Source organism: Palaemon carinicauda, chromosome 38, assembly GCF_036898095.1.
Source record: "Palaemon carinicauda isolate YSFRI2023 chromosome 38, ASM3689809v2, whole genome shotgun sequence".
Taxonomy (NCBI): Eukaryota; Metazoa; Arthropoda; class Malacostraca; order Decapoda; family Palaemonidae; genus Palaemon; species Palaemon carinicauda.
In genome coordinates this window covers 19,336,305-19,355,698 of record NC_090762.1, presented here as the reverse complement: position 1 = coordinate 19,355,698, position 19,394 = coordinate 19,336,305, and the positions used below count along the sequence as shown (strand labels likewise).

At 41.5% G+C, this 19,394-nt stretch overlaps 1 protein-coding gene across 1 annotated transcript in view; it reads right to left on the bottom strand.

Moving 5' to 3' along the window:
• Window positions 1-1,093: 1,093 nt before the first annotated feature.
• Window positions 1,094-19,394, bottom strand: part of LOC137630438 (uncharacterized) — a 304,794-nt gene continuing 286,493 nt past the window's right edge. The window contains exon 7 of the mRNA XM_068361905.1: window positions 1,094-1,401. Within this exon, the coding sequence (XP_068218006.1) occupies window positions 1,291-1,401 (111 nt within the window). The 3' untranslated portion in view covers window positions 1,094-1,290. The remainder of the gene's footprint in view (window positions 1,402-19,394) is intronic.

Below are 19,394 nucleotides of genomic sequence, written 5' to 3'. Positions count from 1 at the left end.
AAAAGTTTTTGATCAAGTGATTGAAAATTTTATATGTTGAAGGTATTATATACATCTAAAACATATATAGAAATGGTGTATTTTGAATAATTAAAAGAATTTGCAGGACATAGCGGACGGCCCCTTAAATCTACTTTCATCTGTCAATACCTACTGATTACCAAGTCAAAAGTAGAATGAAATATAGTGCATCCTTCATATAAAATAATCATGAAAAACAGAGTATAGAAATGAAAAATATTGTTATATTTTATATATTCTTTATAATAGTTTGGACTAAATAAATATAATTTGATTATAAGTAAACATAATATGCATCAGGTCATAAGACACAGTAAACTAAAAAGAGCTAAAAATCAATATCCTCTAAATCCAGAAATGTAAAGTAATGGAAAGGCTTTAAAACTTTTAACAATATTTGCATAAAGATTACTTTACATTTCAAGAGAGACAAATGTACTGTAGCATAACAGTCTACAAAAATATGAATACTGTACTGTATAAACATGAATCCCCCATTAAAATGATTGGTATAGAAAATTCATTTGGAGCACACACAATTAAAAGTGTATAGATAATGCAATGTGTAAGTAATATTCACATTGATAAACTAAATAAAATGAATAATTATTGTTGGTTATAATGCCAAGCAATACAAGGTTTTCGAAATATTGAATTTCAAAAATTTTACTATTGTAATAATTCCACTCTTATAATGTTACATACTACACATTTTGACAAATCTACCATTTTATCAAAAATTCTCATGAAAAAAGGCAAGTCTATTATTTCACTCCTATTAGAGAAATAAATAACTTTTATGCCAGATGCTAATCTCACAAAAACAAACTTCCATTATAAAACTAAATAGCATATAGTTATGTCAGATACTAGCCACACTGTAAGAACTGCTAAACTATTCAGATGTAAACAATGACTGTCCAACTTAAGAGGTTATAACTTATAAGTAACAATGTATTTACATGTAAGCTCAACCTTAGGAGTTCTTTTTTGTTTCTTTCTAGAAAAGTCCTAATCACAAGTTTCAAGGTACCTTTATTACCTCATAATTGTGTAAAGTCGAGAAACAAAATTACACATTCCTCATTTTTTCCTCGAAAATTAGTTGAATAATAAAATTGCAATTTATCATGAATATAGTCTGATCAGTAAATATGAATGTAGAACTAATAACACCAACAAAAATTTTCAAATACCTTCAGAATATGTATAATAGAAAAGGACTTGAGTAAAGTACTTCTTTTCAATTTCTGAGTCATTATAAGATGATCAAGTGCTTGTGTAAAGTTTCAAAAGTTCCTCTGTTGTTGTTACCCTGTGAGGTTCATCAAGTTGATTATTCCCCGGGCCTAGAATGATGTTCTGAGAGACAAGTTCAGCCTATGGGTAAAAATAAGACTTCAATGAACATGTCCTTAAACTGTATCTCATAAACATTGTATGAAATGATGTGGGAGTATTAAATAGTACTTAGTTTAATATAGTTGCCTAATACAATGGTTACTTAAAGATAAAAAAATCAGATGGTTATAAAACCCAATAATAAATGATAATATACGATCATATAAATCTGTTTGTATATGTAATTTCAAATTAATCTTAAATCATACAATTCAATCCAAATTGTGGAATTTAGTTAAAATAACATTATGGTATACAGTACTTCTAAAGTTAAATGAAGTACAGTAGATATAATAGCTGCCAAACTACAGGTACCCCTTACTTAACATATTCTGTTAGCGACCTCTATTACATTCAGTATTTTATGTTTTACAACAATCTCAAGGAAATACAAAATAGAACCCACCAATATTTGTTCCTAATGTACATGAATACAAACCCTTATCCATTAATAGGAGTGTGATTTCAGCAAGGCTGGAACTCTTTCAGAATTTATATCGAGGTGTCGGTAGTTATTAGGTGTTAGAGAAGCTCTACCCCATGCCCATACACTTAGTAACCATTTTAACTTCAGCTGCTGAGCAACATTGACATATTCTTGGTTCTAAAAAAGCTTGGCTGATTTTTCTAATAAATTCTACTTTTTTTTTTTTTAAATAATTGTGATTGACTGATTATAGAGAATCCACATGTGGGCAAGCAGGTCTGCCCTGATATACCTGGCAACAAGTGTGGCAGTTTCATGAACAGAACTGATGTGGATCCCCATTGTTTGTGATATTTTTGCATGGGGCATGACTGAGTGCAGTCATTCCCCTGTGACTTGTGTAGGGAGTGGCCCCCTTCTCAGTGGCTACATTATGGCAGGAGGAGAAAGAAGTCTAAGAGATTCTTCCTCGAAATCAAAGAATACCACTAGCTCTCTTCTCACCCACCACTCAAGCTTCTGGTCCTTCTCCATCTTCCTCAGGTGGGAACCTGAAGAAGGATGACAACTCTAACCTGCCCTAGGAATAAGCTCCAGTTGAGGTAGACTAATTTTCTTTTCCCAGCAAAGGAACTATTTCATGGCCTTCTTGAAGGTACACTCAACTCTCGTTATACACGCGTTTGGTAAACCCGAAATTTGTCACCAAATTTTGTAATCACGAAAAATCGCCACAGAACACAATTCAAAACATTAAATTCTATATTAGAAATCACCAAAAGCTTTGCAGCATAATGTTAAAAAGCGTAATTAACGTGATATTTAGCATTAAAAATCACTAAATAATATTGTACAGTACTGTATTAACAATTGCCAAAGAACATAAGTCAACATATCAAATTTAGTTAGAATTCAGCACTGAATGAGAGTCAAAATGAAAAATTTACCATTAGAAATTGTCAAATACAGTAGTATAATGTTATAAAGCACAAGTAAACACGTGAAATTAACCATTTGTAATCGGCAAATAACACTATCAAAATAAAGTAATGCTTAAAATCATCACATAAAATTAATCAAACAAAATGTAAAGTTAAAAACATACAAATTCCCATAAAAAATTATTTTATCATAAATTTCGTGCATCCTAAGAGTTCTTTTATTTAAGATACAAAATTATAATATACTAACCTCCTTCACTCTATTTTTGTGTCATCTTCTACAGTATAGTAGGGTAAGGCAATTTTGGACAGAGGCAAAAATTGGACAGCTGCAATAACTCTAAAACTATTTATAATTTTCAAAAACTATAATGCTGTTAGAAATTTTCCAACCTTCTACTTCATAAATATTAGTATGTTTGGTTTTGAAAAAGTATTAAATACCACTAAAAAAAATTTTGAATATGGGTGTCCAATAATTGCCTCGCCTTCATTTTAGGGCTTCTCAAAAATAATACTAAAAATTACTATTTCTAAAAAAAAATTAGCAGATGATACTAAAGGAAGGTTTAAAATAATAAATTGATGAAAAAATATGGAATATCTAGTGTCCAATTTTGCCTCACCTCGAAAAATGGTGAGGCAATTTTGGACGCTTAAATGAAAAAAAAAAAAACTAATTCATAATGTTAAGTTATTAAGTAATAGGTTTTGTAATTTTCTTATCTTTTATATTATTCTTATATGCATTTATATATTTTCTTAATAATTTTAACCAAAAATATAGGTAAATGATAGTTATTTGAAAATATATTTAACCATTTACTTCAAGGGAAAAAATATTGATTTATAAAAAACAGAAAAAGAAAAGGGTTTTCTTTTCAAAGAAAATATCAATCAAACCTATTACTAATGAAAAAATATGTACAATACAAAATCTGAAATGAAAGTGAACAATTCAATATATATTATAGCCATATATGTAACAAAATAAATGCCTGAATATAAGACTTGTCTATTTACTTCAACTGAATGCTCAAAAAACTACTTCCGTTCTTTTATAGATGGCACTAACCATTTTCGTTAAGGCCTGGGTTCCATAAATAAAGTACCTTTAATTATATCTCTGATTTGAAAAAGGTATGTATCCGTTTGGTGCTATGGATATTCCTCTACTCCTGAGGCCTGGCGGATGATCTTAGTGGAATTAGTAAGGACCGGCAGGGGTCATTTGCCTTGGTTAGGCACTGCGCATCACAAGGAACTGGCTGTCCTTTGATGACTCTAACCAATGAATCCTCTATGGATTTAGTCATTCTTTGAAAAGCAAAAATGAAAGAATGGCCCCCAGTCCCAGGCGTTACAGGGTGCTAAGAATCTCCCGGTTAATAAATACTAAAGAAAAATTGAAAATTGGTAATTGGAATGTTTGAAAGATGAATCAGATTTGGAAGTTACATCAAGTAGAGAATGAATTTATGAAATATAGTTTGGATTTCTTAGCCCGAAGTGAAACACAAAGGGATTGGTAAAGAACTCGCACCAAGGCAATACATATATCTACTCAGGAAGAACAGATGGAGTTGGAAGAGAAGGCGTAAGAATGACGACATCAAGAGCAGAAAAGTCATTAATGGAATGGAGAGCTGTACATAGCAGATGGTCACTTGCAAAGTTCATATCAAAGCAGTGCAATATGAGTATTACTGTATAGTTAACTATGCACCAACAAATGATTCCCCTGAAGACAGGAAAGATGAATGCTATAAAGAATTGCAGAGTGTAACAGATGAGATCCCAGAGAGAGATATGAAAATTGTTATTGGTGACTTCAATGCTGAAGTTGGAAGGAATAATCAAGGTATAGAGAATGTGATGGGTGTTGAGGGTCTTGGCAAAGTTGCAAATGGAAATAAAGCACATTTTATAAGTTTTTGTTCAACAAACACTCTTGTTATTGGAGATATTCTTTTTCCAGCACAAGGACATCCACAAATAAACATGGGCTTCATCATGTGGCAGTTACAAAAATCAAATAGATCACATAACCATTGATAAAGAGAGGAGGACGACTCTGAGAAGTGTAAGAAGCTATAGAGGTGCAAATATTGGTAATGACCACTAGCTCCTCTTGCTACACTGATTTGATACAACTAAGCTTCTAGAGGATGAGCACAGAAATCTTTGCAATTGAATGTAGGAATCAATTTGAAGTTTAGAGACTTTAAGAGACAAATAACAAACAACTAATGAATGATACTTGGGATGCTATAAAAAGGAAACAAAGATAGAAGTTGATTGTTAAAAGTTTTTGAGGAAGTAACGAAAATTGCAAAGTAGAGAATGCTAAGCATTCCAGTATTGATAGTGAGGTCAAAATAAAAGCCAGAAATGACTGGAGAGAATATTTAGACAGGAAAGCAGATGAGTCTAACAAAGCTATGGATTCAGGGAGTGACTATGGTATAAGAATTGAACATAGAATTATTATAGAAATCTCTACGGGAGCAAAGAAGCATATAACCATCAAAAAGAGAGATGGAGCTGTTATAACAACAGAAGATGAAGAAAGGCAACGTTGGATGGAACATTTTAGTGGGGTCATGAATAGGAGATATAAAGGGAATAATTTGATTGATATACCTGAAGCTGAGGAAGACCTTTATGTGCTCATCAATTAATTCAGTGTGTTTGAAGTCGAAGCTATCCTTTAAAAAAACTCGAAGAGATGGGAAGTCTCTGGTTACGATGGAATAACTGCTAAGATAATATTTGCAGAAAATGAAGTGACTCCCAGATTACTTAAAAGATTATTTTGTAGAATGTGGCGTGAAGAGACAAAGCCTGATGAATGGGAGCTAGGAGTGTTGGTGGAAACAGCAAAAATAAGATCTGACTGATTGCAATAATTACAGAGGCATCACACTTATGTCAGTTGTCATGAAAATACTATGTTGTTTATCTTCCTCATGCATTTTGTAATGCATAGAACAGTTAGGGATGTTGGAGAAGGATTGGACTGTATTGGTAATAGGAAATTAGCTGACCTAGAGTATGCTGATGACGCTGTCCTTATTAGCAGAACACCACAAGTCAAGATAAATAGAAGAAAGACAGAGATGAGGAGAATGGAACATGCAATGGAAGATGAAATATCATTGGAAGGAAAAAGGTTTAATGAGGTGGAACCATTAAAACATTCAGGAACTATGATATCTAATACAGGGATTAAGAATTTGAGTTCAATGAAAGATTGAAAAAAGCAAATCAGATAAAGGTTAAGTAAAATCTGGAAATCAAATCGCCTGAAATTACATATAAAAGTCTGACTATATATCAGTTTAGAGAGATCGGTGTTAGTGTTTGGTTATGAGTAGTGGTATAACAATGAAATAATATCCAACAGATTTTATAGATTTGAGAACAAAGCCATATTGGGAGTTAAATGGCAGGACAGTATTAGAAATGAAACTATAAGAGAGATCACTCAGTGCCATATGTGGATGAGATCATGGTGAGGGGTAGATGGAGATGGTTTAGGCATGCTCTTCGCTCTCTCCAAGAGATTAGTTCACCAAACTTTCAACCAGGCTCCACAATGCACTAGAAGAGTTGGAAGACCCAGGCCTACATGGCTGAGGACTATGAAGCGCGAAGTAGATATTGAATGGAGAAGTATTGATTTAAAAGCTCAAGATAGGGACGAATGGCGAAATCTAACCGAGGCCCTTTGCGTCAATAGGCGTAGGAGCAGATGATAATGATCTGTGGTTTCAAGCTATTTAACTCAAGGCGAGTCACTTTTCCTCCTTCTTCCTCTAAAAACCATTTTGTTGCTCTACTAGTGAAAAATAATGGAACTCCCTATCTTTATAAATTACCACATACCATTTTCCTATAACTGAAGCTTCTTTATATGGAGGTGAAACACTTCCAAAATGAATTAAATTCCTTTTGAATCACTATCAGGACTATCCAAGTAGTTTGAATTATCACTATTAATTACCTAGGTCAATTTAGATTTTTTTATATTCACTTTAGCGATTGCACAAATTTTTCTTAAAAATTTGAGAAATATTTGGTTGCTTTGTATTTCCATTATTTGTTTAGTTTTAATCTCTCTTAATGCCTTTCTTTGGGGTTTTCCCTTTATATTTTTTCATTTCATCTCGTTCTTAAATCTTCGATTGCATCCCTTTTTGTTACTATTTGAGCAAATGCCTCTCTTATTCTTGTTTTGTTTTTATCATTCTTGGTTGCTTTTTCTGTAAGGTTATCTTTTATAGGTAAAAGTGTCTCTTTGATGGCTCGTTCATAATATTAGGTAAAAATAATAAGAATAAACTAGATATGTACAACTTAGGACGAATGTTGTTTATGGGATCAGCTTTGTCTCTCGTGGATATCTCTCACTATCATGCTGTTTACTCTAATGTTGCTGCATTGAACACCATATCAAAAAGGCAACATGCCAGCTGCGTCTTGTCTATTGCAGTTATCAACATGGTAATTAGCAGAAAAGGGAAAATATATTTCCCCTAATCCCTGGAATTTTCATTTGGATATGTGAATTATTCTAGGAACAATGTATATGCAAGAAAGTTCTTTTGATTATTTGTAGCATTTGGGGTGACACCCCTCTCTAGGATGTCACCATGATTTGGTCGATCTTTTTGAAGATTCCACCCGAGTTTCAACACCTTTGAGTGTGTCCCCAGTATTAAATAACTTTTTGAAAATCATATCATAACCCTCGAGCTAGAAAGAAAAACTTTTTGTAGATTTAACTCTCAGGGTGTCACCCTGGGCCAGACCCCACCCCCATACTGCACTCCTAATGTCTTATTTTGTATGCTCATGATTACATATATGTAGATTTATACATTAAAGTATATTCGTGGGCTTGAATACAAACTTTAATTTATATATTCATATAGTAAGGCAATATTGGACAGTTTTCAAAGCCATGGTAAGGCAAAATTGGACAGGCAAATTTCTCAGTTTTTTCTAGGCGAGTCAAAATTGGACAATCTTGGATTACAGACGCAAAAATTTATGTAAGTCCATAATTTTTTTATAGTATATTTATTTTGATAGTGACCACAAATTGTCATAATTTGCAAATTGAGCGTTGCCGCTTAATGGGGTTAACAGACGTGTCCATAATTGCCTCGCCCTACTATACTTCAATAAGTTATAAAGAGCAAAATATAATGATAAAGTTACATTTCAATCATGGGGTAAACGCATACAGCCACAATAACCACCACACATAAATCAATTGAGCTGTTCTCTTATGAACATTGAATTGAATAGCAGATGTTTTGCTTGTATGTCAACCATCTTACGATAGTAAATAATGCCCTTATTCATTATGGAGAAAAGATCCTCAAGGAAACATACTGCCAAATACAAAAAGCTGTAGCTGAAAGTAAGAAAACAATGCTCATAGCTACTATTTGTTTTGGAATTAGGGAAACTGTCTGAGACCGGAGAGAACATAAAGAACAATTTGTGAGCACTACTAATAAATGTGCAAACTGCGTAATTAAATGTAAATGGCCAAATTTAGAACATAATGTAACAAAATGTTTGAAAACTGAGAAAATAATTTATCATAACACAAGATATTACTGGTAAAGAGTTCTTGGATCCTTTGACTGGCCGAGACAGTAATACATTGGATCCCTCTCTCTGGTAACAGCTCATTTTTTTCTTTGCCTACACATACACCGAATAGTCTGGCCTTTTCTTTACACGTTCTCGTCTTTCCTCATACAACTGACAACACTGAGATTACTAAACAATTCTTCTTCGCTCAAGGGGCTAATTACTGTACTGTAATTTTTCAGTGGCTCCTTTCCTCTAGGTAAGGGTAGAAGAGACTCTTCAGCTATGGTAACTAACTCTTCTAGAGGAAATCTCCAAAATCAAACCATTGTTCTCTGGTCTTTGGTAGTGCCATAGCCTCTGCACCATGGTCTTCCACTGTCTTGGGTTAGAGTTCTCTTGCTTGAGGGTACACTCGAGCACACTATTCTATCTTATTTTTTTTGAAATTGTGTGTTGGGCAAGCTTAACATAAGAGCCATGGATGACTGGTGGTTTATCAAGAGGTTGTCTTTTCCTTTCTGTTTATTTTTCTTTACAAAACCATCCTTACTGCCTTCCCTTCAGTTGAAGTGGCTATCCTGGAGGGTATTAAGCCTTGCATGGTGTATCGGCTCCTCCATGTTGACCAGTTTTTCCAACTTTTTCTATAGTCTATGGGTTTGATCAATCACTTTATTTATATTTCTGTATATATTGTTTTTGTTATCCTTCTTGTTGATTTATTTTTTAATTATGATGTATCTTCTTTATTACCATTAATTCTTATGCTCTCTGGAAATAATGAGCAAATTCTGGGACCAATACGTACCAGATTTCGTTGATGTCGTCTACTGTATTGCAATATTTGTGGTCTTCATGCAAATATTCAAGACCTTACAGTTGCCTTCAGACAGTATGATATTCTTTTGTGCCCAGAAACTTTGGTTTCTAATATGAGGCACTCATCTGAGCTCCTTATAACTAGTTTTAAGAAGCCAATAATGTTGAAACGGGATGCCATTCCTAGGGCCAGGGGAATGGTGGTGTATATCATGACTGAGTACCCTGCTTTACATAAGTGCTGCTATGAAAGTGGATGTCATGAAATTCAGGTAATAAAAGTTTGTGGCAGGCATAAAAACTTCTATTTGAGTTAGACTTACTTGAATCCAGATATGGATGATTCTATCTTCGATTGTCTTCTTACCTTTATGGCTAAGATACAAGATGACAGATAGGCCTCTTTTGTCCTAGGTGGCATTTCAATGCTCACCATAGGGAGTGGTTGAATTCTGTTTCTCCTACCAATCGCCAAGGCTTCAGAGCTTTAGACTTTGCCTCTGAATCAGGCTGTGAGCAAATCATAAGTGAAGCTACTCAAAGGTGTGGTAACTGCTTGGACCTCATATACACCGACTCCCCTGGCATTATAACAAGTAAGTTTGGTTCTCCGGTTGGAACATCTGATTACTTCTTGATTTCATTAATAGTGAAGACTGATCAGCCTGTCCCTGATGTATCATACTCATGTAAGATTTATATGAAATCTCAAGCAGACTGGAATGCAATTTTGAATAATCTTTTGGGCCTGAATTGGTCACAATTGTATAGTAATGCTGATCCTGTTGTCCCTTTGAATGAGAATCTACTCAACATAATTGATACATGTATCCCTTCTTGTGTGCTAAGGTACCGAGTGAAGGGAAAACCAAGGTTCAATGATGGTTGTTGATGTGCTTATTTGGAGAAACATAGGCTTATCATCTTTGAAAGGGTAACATCAGATTTGACTTGGAATAACTATACTCAGCTTACAGCTTTTTCTCGTTGAGTTTATGCTTCAATTGAAAAGGAATACAATTTAACCATAAAAGAAACCCTTTCTGGTACAACCCAGAAGCATAAGTGAAATACATTCGGGACAAATTATTTCCAAATGTGTCATTTATTTCGAAACTACAGACAGACCTTACGTTCTTTACATAGGAGACTCGCTTGATGGTGGGTGGAAGTATTAAACCCAACTGGCTGGAGACTATCCTGGGGTGCCCCTGTGTGTTTTGCACAAGCTGTTTAGAGCACCCTGACACTTCGTGATCTTAAGGATGATGGCCTTAGCAATTGGTGCTAGCGTGGAATGTAGCAAATTGGCTTGACCAGGTAAGCATAAATTTGGGCCTAAATCCCAAACTCACTATAGGCATTACCCGACTCCATCTCACATGAGTACAAAATAAATATATACATATCATATTTCCCGAGTCATAAGATTTCCCCCAAAATCACTTGGCATCTTCACACTAAGTAAAAGTTGTATAGGGGAGTTTGACAACCCTCAAACACCCAACTATTGACATACAAGCACTCAAACTCACTAGACATAAAATATAAAACTACAATTATCATTCATATGTAATAAATTGATTTATTTTTATATTGTACTTCATTTAATGAAGTATAGAAGCAAATTATTTTATTCTTTTGGTAATCAGCTGATGACTCGCTAAATTGCTTCTGCAAGCAAACATGCCAATTAGTGGTCTCGTAGCAGACGACGCTATGACACAGTTGTTTATCCTGTATACAGTAGACCCTCACCATACGACATTAATCCGTTCCGGAGTTGGTATCGTATAGTGAAAATGTCGTATGGCGGGCAACAGAATAGCTAATGCATGCAATACCCCAGGTAAAAACATCAAAATTTTATATACATATTAAAAATTAGTAACAAAATAGTATAGCAAGCACTGTACTACAGTATTTATATATAATGTAATATACATGTACTGTACAGTACATAATTAAATAACATTATAAATAAAAATTATATACTGTACTGTAAAGGAAAAATGAAATTTTATTTACCTTTGGAGTGACATGACTTGAGGGGGGAGGAGACGGCAGATATAAAAACGTATCAATGCTATTATGTTATGTACACTTAGAAATAAATTTATTCTTAAACACTTATAATTAAAAATGCTTTTTTTTTATTATTTTGGTTTTTTGAAATTTTTTTTTATGATTTTTTTTAGAACTTAATTACTCTTTTTTAGCTTTTTTAATAGAATTACTTATATCATCTTTGCTTTCTGACACTTCTCTTTTGGAGAAATATCTATCCAAAGAAGCCTGTTTCTGACGACTCCTCAAAATATTTCTAAAATGACTCATAAACTTGTCATTAACACTCTCCAGAAGACGACCTGTGTGAAGATTTTCTGGGTGTTTTTTTTCAATGAATCGCGTAAGGTTTTCATACCAACCTATAGCTTCCCTTATTTCTGCTGATGTCGTTTCTTCAGTCTCCCCACCCCCGTCCTCGCCACCACTAGAGTTGTGCTCTTCTTGAATGATGGTCAACTGCATTGCCTCTAACTCCTTCAAGTCTTCAGTTGTAAGCTCCTCCCTGTGCTCCTCGATAAGGTTATCGACTTCAGCCTCATCGACAACAAGCCCCATGGACCTCCCAATTGAAATTATTTCCTCAACATCACCCTCAGGGGCAGGATCATCAACGGCCTCGTCTTCGGTTGAGGGTTCGAAACCTTCGAAGTCGCTTTCTTCCACAACAGCTGGCCACAGTTTCTTCCATGAGGAGTTCAAGGTGTGCCGTGAAACTTCATTCCAAGCTTTGTCGATAATCTTGTCAAAATGCCCCTTCCAGGGTGAGTTGAGTGCTTTCAGTCACTTCGAAGCATCTTTTGAACAGATGCTTCATGTAAAGCTTCTTGAAGTTGGCAATCACTTGCTGGTCCATAGGCTGGAGGAAAGGGGTGGTGTTTGGTGGCAGATAGAGAACATTGATGAAGGAGAAATCAGGATGTAAGTTGGCCTCGAGGCCACGAGGGCGAGCAGGGGCATTGTCCAATAGCAGTAGACATTTGAGAGGATGATTGTTCTCTTCTAAAAAGTTCTTGACGGCAGGACCGAAGCAGACATTTATCCTCTCAATAAATATGGTCCTGGTGACCCAGGCCTTGCCATTAGACCTCCAAAATACCGAGAGCCTATCCTTCGTGATATTTTGTGCCTTGAAGGCACGAGAATTCTGTGAGTGGTATACCAGTAGGGGCTTCATTTTTAAGTCCCCACTGGCATTTGCACAGAATGCAAGGGTAAGTCTGTCCTTCATCGGTTTATGGCCAGTTTCTTTTCTTCTGCTGTAATATATGTACGAAATGGCATTTTCTTCCAGAAAAAGCCAGTTTCATCACACTTAAACACTTGCTGAGGAATGTAGCCTTCTCTGGAAATTACTTTCTTAAACTTCTTGAGGAATTCTTCTGCTGCTTTCTTATCAGAACTGGCCACCTCTCCATGCCTGATGACTGAGTGAATACCAGTCCTCTTCCTAAAATGATCAAACCACCCATGAGAAGCCTTGAACTCTTGGGGGGCTTGCTGCGACGTTCCTTCGTCTCCGCCGTCTCTCTGGGCTTCCACGAGATCGGCAAAGATGGCGCTCGTCTTGTGCAAAATTACCGATTGCGTGAGTGTATCACCAGTGATTTCCTTCTCTTTAATCCATAGTAGAAGGAGTCTCTCCATCTCGTCGTTGAATGAGGTCCTTCCACTGGCAAGGACAGTCCTGCCTTTAGAAGACTTTACTTGCTTTAATGGCTTCCTTGTTTTTGATGATTGTACCAATCGTTGACTGGTTACGGCCATATGTACTAGCGAGGGTAACGATGCACATGCCTTCGTATTACTTTATCATCTCCAGCTTCGTTTCCATAGTAATCATTAACTTACTTTTTCCTTTAACATCACTAGCAATCTTGGGACCTATGGCTAACGAATTAAAGTTAGAATTAAGCACTAATGTGCACAAAAAATACGATATCGCAAGCACTCACACGAGATGAAGTCTTTACGAAACGCACACGAGATTCTGAACTGAGCGAGCAATTAACAAAGAGTGAGAGAGAGGCTGCATCTCTCTCAGGCATTGTGGGAGGGATTTCGGCCAATAGTGTATTGGCATCTTAGTGACGCCGTGACGCCAACCAATAACAGACCAGCTTCTCAGTGACGCATGCAGTGACGTATGAGCATGGTGGTAGCCGAGTGATTCGCACAGTCGTACGCGTAAAACCGCCAAGTTTGAATTTTGGAATTCGATGCCGTAATGAGGGGACGAAAAAAAATCGTATTCCAAACCGTAACATGAAAAAAACGTAAGCTGGGGACGCCGTACCTCGGGGGTCTACTATATATATGACAAATTTGGAGATAATTTGTATCTTTCCTAACCATACAAACCTTAGCTATTTACATTTTACTTTCGGCGTAGCTGAAAGGACGAACCATTAGAATTTTAACGAGGGTTAATTACCCCCACGCTAGTTAGCAAGGGGGTAGGGGAGTGGTAGCTAGCTACCCCTCCCCCCCTCACACACCGGTGAACTGCTTCACTTCACTTAGAGGTAGAACTTGCCTTGGGGGACAGGGCTGGCCGGCAAATATGTGTAAATAGCTAAGGTTTGTATGGTTAGGAAAAATACAAATTACCCTGTATCTCCGAATTTGTCATTTGTTCCGTTACCGAAATACAAACCACGCTATTTACATAGGGTGACTTACCCTTAGGTAGGGTGGAAACTTCCCAGCCTTACTGGCTTTGGCTTACCCGGGGACTCAGAATCCGAGTGAGCAGCACTCGAGAAAAAGTGTCCCTGTACCTCGCAAGTTTCTTGCTACGCAAGGAACGTGCGGCCTACATAAGCTTGTGTGTGGAGGGAAGAAGTGTGACGTCCTAGGAAGTCGACCTGAAGTCCTTTAGCTGGAATTCTAGGCTAGGACGTTCCCAATACCACCTCGTCAGGGTATGGGGACGCGACAGTATTAACTTAATACTAGGAACACAAGGAAGCATGGTTTACCTGCAGAGGTTTGAGGTCAGCTATGCAGAGAACGCAGGATGCTGCTTTCCCCAAGAGAGGGGAGGATGAAGAAAGAAGTAAGGGCCAGACATACTTCTTTCATTCATGCAGTCTAAAACCGGGTAACAATGCCCTCAAACTTCTGCTACCTGTCCATTAAGGAGCCTGAGGTTAGACCAGCTGTTGTGTAGCCACCACAGGGGCGATAGAAAACATATTGAGGCTCCTGTGGGTCACGTCCTGCAGGTAGTGGGCTGTGAAGGTCGTTTGACGCTTCCAGACTCCGGCTTGTAGCACCTGCGTCACGAGTAGTTCCTCTTGAAGGCCAGGGACGTTGCGATGCCTCTGACATCGTGTGCTCTAAGAAGACGTGACGGAGGAGGGTCTGGATTCAGGGCGTGATGGATGATCCTTTGAATCCAGGCTGAAAAGGTATTATTGATGACCCTCTTCTCCGTCCTCCTTGTGCTCCCAAACAGGGCTTGCATGTGAGGACGAACTGCAGCTGTTCTTTAAGATAACCCCTCCGACTCCTTACTGGGCATAGTAGAAGGTCTGGGTCATCTGTTACAGAACGGAGACTCGAAATCCTGAAGGAGTCGAACCGAAGGTCCAGGACTCCAAGATTGAGTCTAGTAACCAACTCAGGGATGAACCTGAACGTTACCTCCACCTATCCTCTTGAATGGGCGACGTCGTACGAGAGACCATGAAGTTCACTGACACGCTTGGCTGAGGCCAGAGCGAGCAGGAGCACCGTCTTCCAAGACAGGTGACGATCAGAAGCCTGGCGTAATAGTTCGCAGGGAGATCTCTTAAGAGCCCTAAGATCCCGAACCATGTTCCATTGAGGAGGTCTCACTTCCGACTGGGGGCAGATAAGTTCGTAGTTTCGTATGAGCGAAGAAAGATCCAGCAAGGAGGAAATGTCTATTCCTTTCAGCCTGAAGGCCAGGCTTAAGGCTGACCGATAGGCTTCCACCGCCGAGAGCGGAAGGCGCATTTCCTCCCGCCGATATACAATAACTCCGCTATTGCTGGAATAGTGGCATCAAGGGGAGAGGTACCTCACCCACGACACCAACCACAGAAGACTCTTCACTTCGCCTGGTAGACCCCTGCAGATGACTTTCGCAGGTGTCTAGACATCCGCTCCGTAACTTGTTGCGGAACGCCTCTCTCTGTGAGGAGATGCTGGATGGTCTCCAGGCGTGAAGCCGAAGCGATGCTACGGCTTGTGGTAGATGTTGCAGTGTGGTTGTTTGAGTAGCTCGTGTCGTGAGGGAAGCTCTCTCAGGAGTTCCGTCAGGAGATGCAGAAGTTCCGGGAACCACTCTGCATGATGCCGCAGCGGAGATATCAGAGTCATTGACAGGTTGACCGATAGTCTGGTCTTGTTGAGCCACCTTCTCAACAGACAGAACAGTGGGAAGACGTAGACGTCGATGTGGTCCCACCGTTGTAGGAAGGCATCTTGCCAGAGTGCCTTGGGGTCTGGGACTGGGAGTAGTACAGCAGCAGCTTGAAATTCAAGGCTGTCGCAAACGGGTCCACAAGGTCAGGAATTGTTGGCTACCAGGGGGGGGGGGGGGGGGGGCGAAGACCACTCGGTACTCTCTATCTGCGAGACCCTGCTCAGACTGTCAGAGAGCACATTCCTTTGCCCGGAATGAAGCAAGCCGATGGGGTATTGAGTGGACTTCGGTTCATCTCAGTATCTCTACTGCAAGATGAGAAAGCTGTTATGAAAAGGTACCTCCCTGCTTGTTGAAAAAAACCCACTACCGTGGAGTTGTCGTTCACGGAGTGACTCGCCAGGGTCTGTTAGAAGTGTTGAAGGGCCAGAATATGGCCTTCATTCCTAGCAGATTGATGTGGAGGTACCCTTCTGGTTCTGACCATAGGCCTGATTCAGAACGAGGCCCCCCCTTGTTTTGACGAGTCCGAGAACAGCATCAAATGCGGGGGAAGGGTGAGAAGATCCATTCCCTTGCAAAGGTTTCCGTAGGTCAACTACCACTGCAGGTCCATTCGTTCCGCAGGTCCCAAAGGGACCAGAATGTCCGGGGAATCGTTGTCTTGATTCCATCGGGACTTGGGCCACCAATGCAGGGATCTCATCCTGAGGCGGCTGTTGGAACTAGCCTGGCCAAGGAGGAAAGGTGACCTAGAAGGCGTAACCAAGATTGGGCTGGAAGCTCTCCTCGTCTGAGGAAAGGTTCTGCGACTCTCCTCAGCCTTGCTATCCTGTCATCTGATGGGAAGGCTTGGAGATTGGAGTCTAATATCATGCCTAGATATCCCAGTTGTTGAGATGGAAGCAGAGAAGACTTCTTGAGAATTACCATGATCCCTAGATCTTGGCAAAGTCCCAGAAGCTTGTCTCGGTGTCGAAGAAGGGTCGATTCCGAGACTGCCTGGGTTAGCCAGTCATCCAGAAAGCGAAGGAGACGGATGCCGCTCCTGTGTGGCCATGAAGATAACAGGATGAACATTCTGGTGGACACCTGCGGTGCTGTGGAGAGATCGAAACACAGCACCTTGAACTGGTATATCTTGTTGTCTAGGCTGAATTTCAAGTACTTCCTGGAAGACGGATGGATTGGGATCTGGAAGTACCCGTCCTTCAGATCCAGTGTGCACATGAAGTCTTGTGGTCTCACTACAAGCCTGATCGACTCTGCTGTTCCATGCTTAACGAAGTTTGTTCGACAAACTTGTTCAGGGCTGAGAGGTCGAGACAGGTCTCCAGCCTTCAGATGCTTTCTTACAAGAAAGAGTCGACTGAAGAGGCGGGGGGGGAGCTGTCGATGATCTTTTGGAGAGCATCCTTCTAGAGCATGGTCTCGACTTCTACCCAAAGGGCTAGCCCCTTTGCCGATCCCATGGCATAGAGGCTCAGCGACACTGGATTCGCTGTCAGTGGAGGTAGAGATGTAAAGAACGGGACGCAATATCCTTGGCTGATCACGGAGATCGTGCAGGAATCGGTCCCGAGTTGCTGCCACCTGAGCGGCAACCTTAGGCATCCCCCCACTGGGGACCATGCAGGGGGGTTGCCAATCCTAGCGTTTGCGGCCTCGGCCGCTCCCTCTAGGATTATTGCCTCCCCAAGAGGACTTCCCGCCCTTCTTGTCTCTGACAGGAGGGGGCTGCTGTTTAGACACCTTGTCTTAGCTGCCGGGGCCGATTCCGATGTCCTAGGCTGACGAGGCTGTTGTTGTTGAGGCACTGGAGGCTTGTAGGGTCTGGATGTAAGCGTCTTTGGAGGAGCGAATCGTGATTCGACTTTCTCCACCTCTCAGCTGTCAGTTCCCCGTCCTTGGGCTCAAAACAAGGTCTTTCCAAGGATGGAAGAGTGTCTGAGCTTGCCGACATCCATGGTTGGGACTTCCGAGAGGAACCTCTTGGTCACTGCATCTCAATGCTTCAACATCGAGTTTGCCCACAAGTTCGAAACTTGGTGAGCCGGGAAACGATGGTGCTCGTGCCCGAGAGGAAGAAAGTTTCCATGACCTTCCTGGAGCTGTCCTTGGACGAATTCTCGGATCGCAACAGGATGCCCAGAGATCCAAGCCAGATGACCAACCACGAAGTGGCCCGCATGGCACACTTTGCGGCTTTCTCCTGGCTTATGATCTCCGAAGACGAGAATGTCACCTGCCGGGCGGAGAATTTCTCGAGAGAAAAACTCCTGGTAAGCCCTTTCCACTGAATGATGGAGAGGAAGGGCTAAACCAGGTTCCCCCATGATCTCGAAGTAGCTCCTCTGCTGACGGCTGACAAACGCAGTGTCAGCGACTCCCGCTGGGGGAAGGGGAATCGAACGATCCTGAGGAGTAGAGATGATGGGGCCTGCCTGAAAAGAAGGAGAAGAATGTTGCCCAGACCTCTCTGAAAATTCTTCCTGCTCTTGCACGTGCCATGCTCTGCGTTTACGGGGTGAAGATCGTGATCTGGAAGTACTGTACGCGCTCAAGAAGACTCGCCAGGTTGCCCGTGTTGCGAAAACCCGACGGGAATCGCGGTCGAAATCGACTTGGCGCTCGCACGATGGTATATCGTTGGTTCGCGCGCGGGCGAAAGTGCGCGTGGGCGCGCAGGTGAGGGCGAGCGCTGGCGGTCGGGAGACCGATGGCGCGTAGGCGAGTGATGACGCGTTGGCGAGCGATGGCGCGTTTTGCCGAGCGATGGCGCGTTTTGCCGAGCGATGGCGCGTTTTGCCGAGCGATGGCGCGTTTTGGCAAGCGATGGCTCGCCGGCGGGAATCGCGCTGGCGCTCGCGCGATGGAAAACCGTTGGTTCGCGCGTGGGCGAACATGGGTGCGCGGGCGAACATGGGTGCGCGGGCGAACATGGGTGCGCGGGCGAACATGGGTGCGCGGGCGAACATGGGTGCGCGGGCGAACATGGGTGCGCGGGCTCGCGGTCGTAAGGGCGCGCGGGCTTGCGGTCGTAAGGGCGCGCGGGCTCGCGGTCGTAAGGGCGCGCGGGCTCGCGGTCGTAAGGGCGCGCGGGCTCGCGGTCGTAAGGGCGCGCGGGCTCGCGGTCGTAAGGGCGCGCGGGCTCGCGGTCGTAAGGGCGCGCGGGCTCGCGGTCGTAAGGGCGCGCGGGCTCGCGGTCGTAAGGGCGCGCGGGCGAGCGCAGGCAGCCGGGAGACCGATGGCGCATTAGCAAGCGATGGCGTGTCGACGAGCGATGGCGCGTCTTGGCGAGCGATGGCGCGTCTTGGCGAGCGATGGCGCGTCTTGGCGAGCGATGGCGCGTCTTGGCGAGCGATGGCGCGTCTTGGCGAGCGATGGCGCGTCTTGGCGAGCGATGGCGCGTCTTGGCGAGCGATGGCGCGTCTTGGCGAGCGATGGCGCGTCTTGGCGAGCGATGGCGCGTCTTGGCGAGCGATGGCGCGTCTTGGCGAGCGATGGCGCGTAGGCGGGCGAAGGCGCGTTGGCAAGCGATGGCGCGTTGGCAAGCGATGGCGCGTTGGGTGGCGCGGAGCTACCGATCGCGTACAGGAGAGTTAACGCGTGGGCGCGTGGGAAACCTACGACAATTAAGCGTTGGCGCGTTGAAAACGCTTGCACGCAGGCGAAGAATCGCGCGGGCGCTTAGGAGATCGCTGGCGCG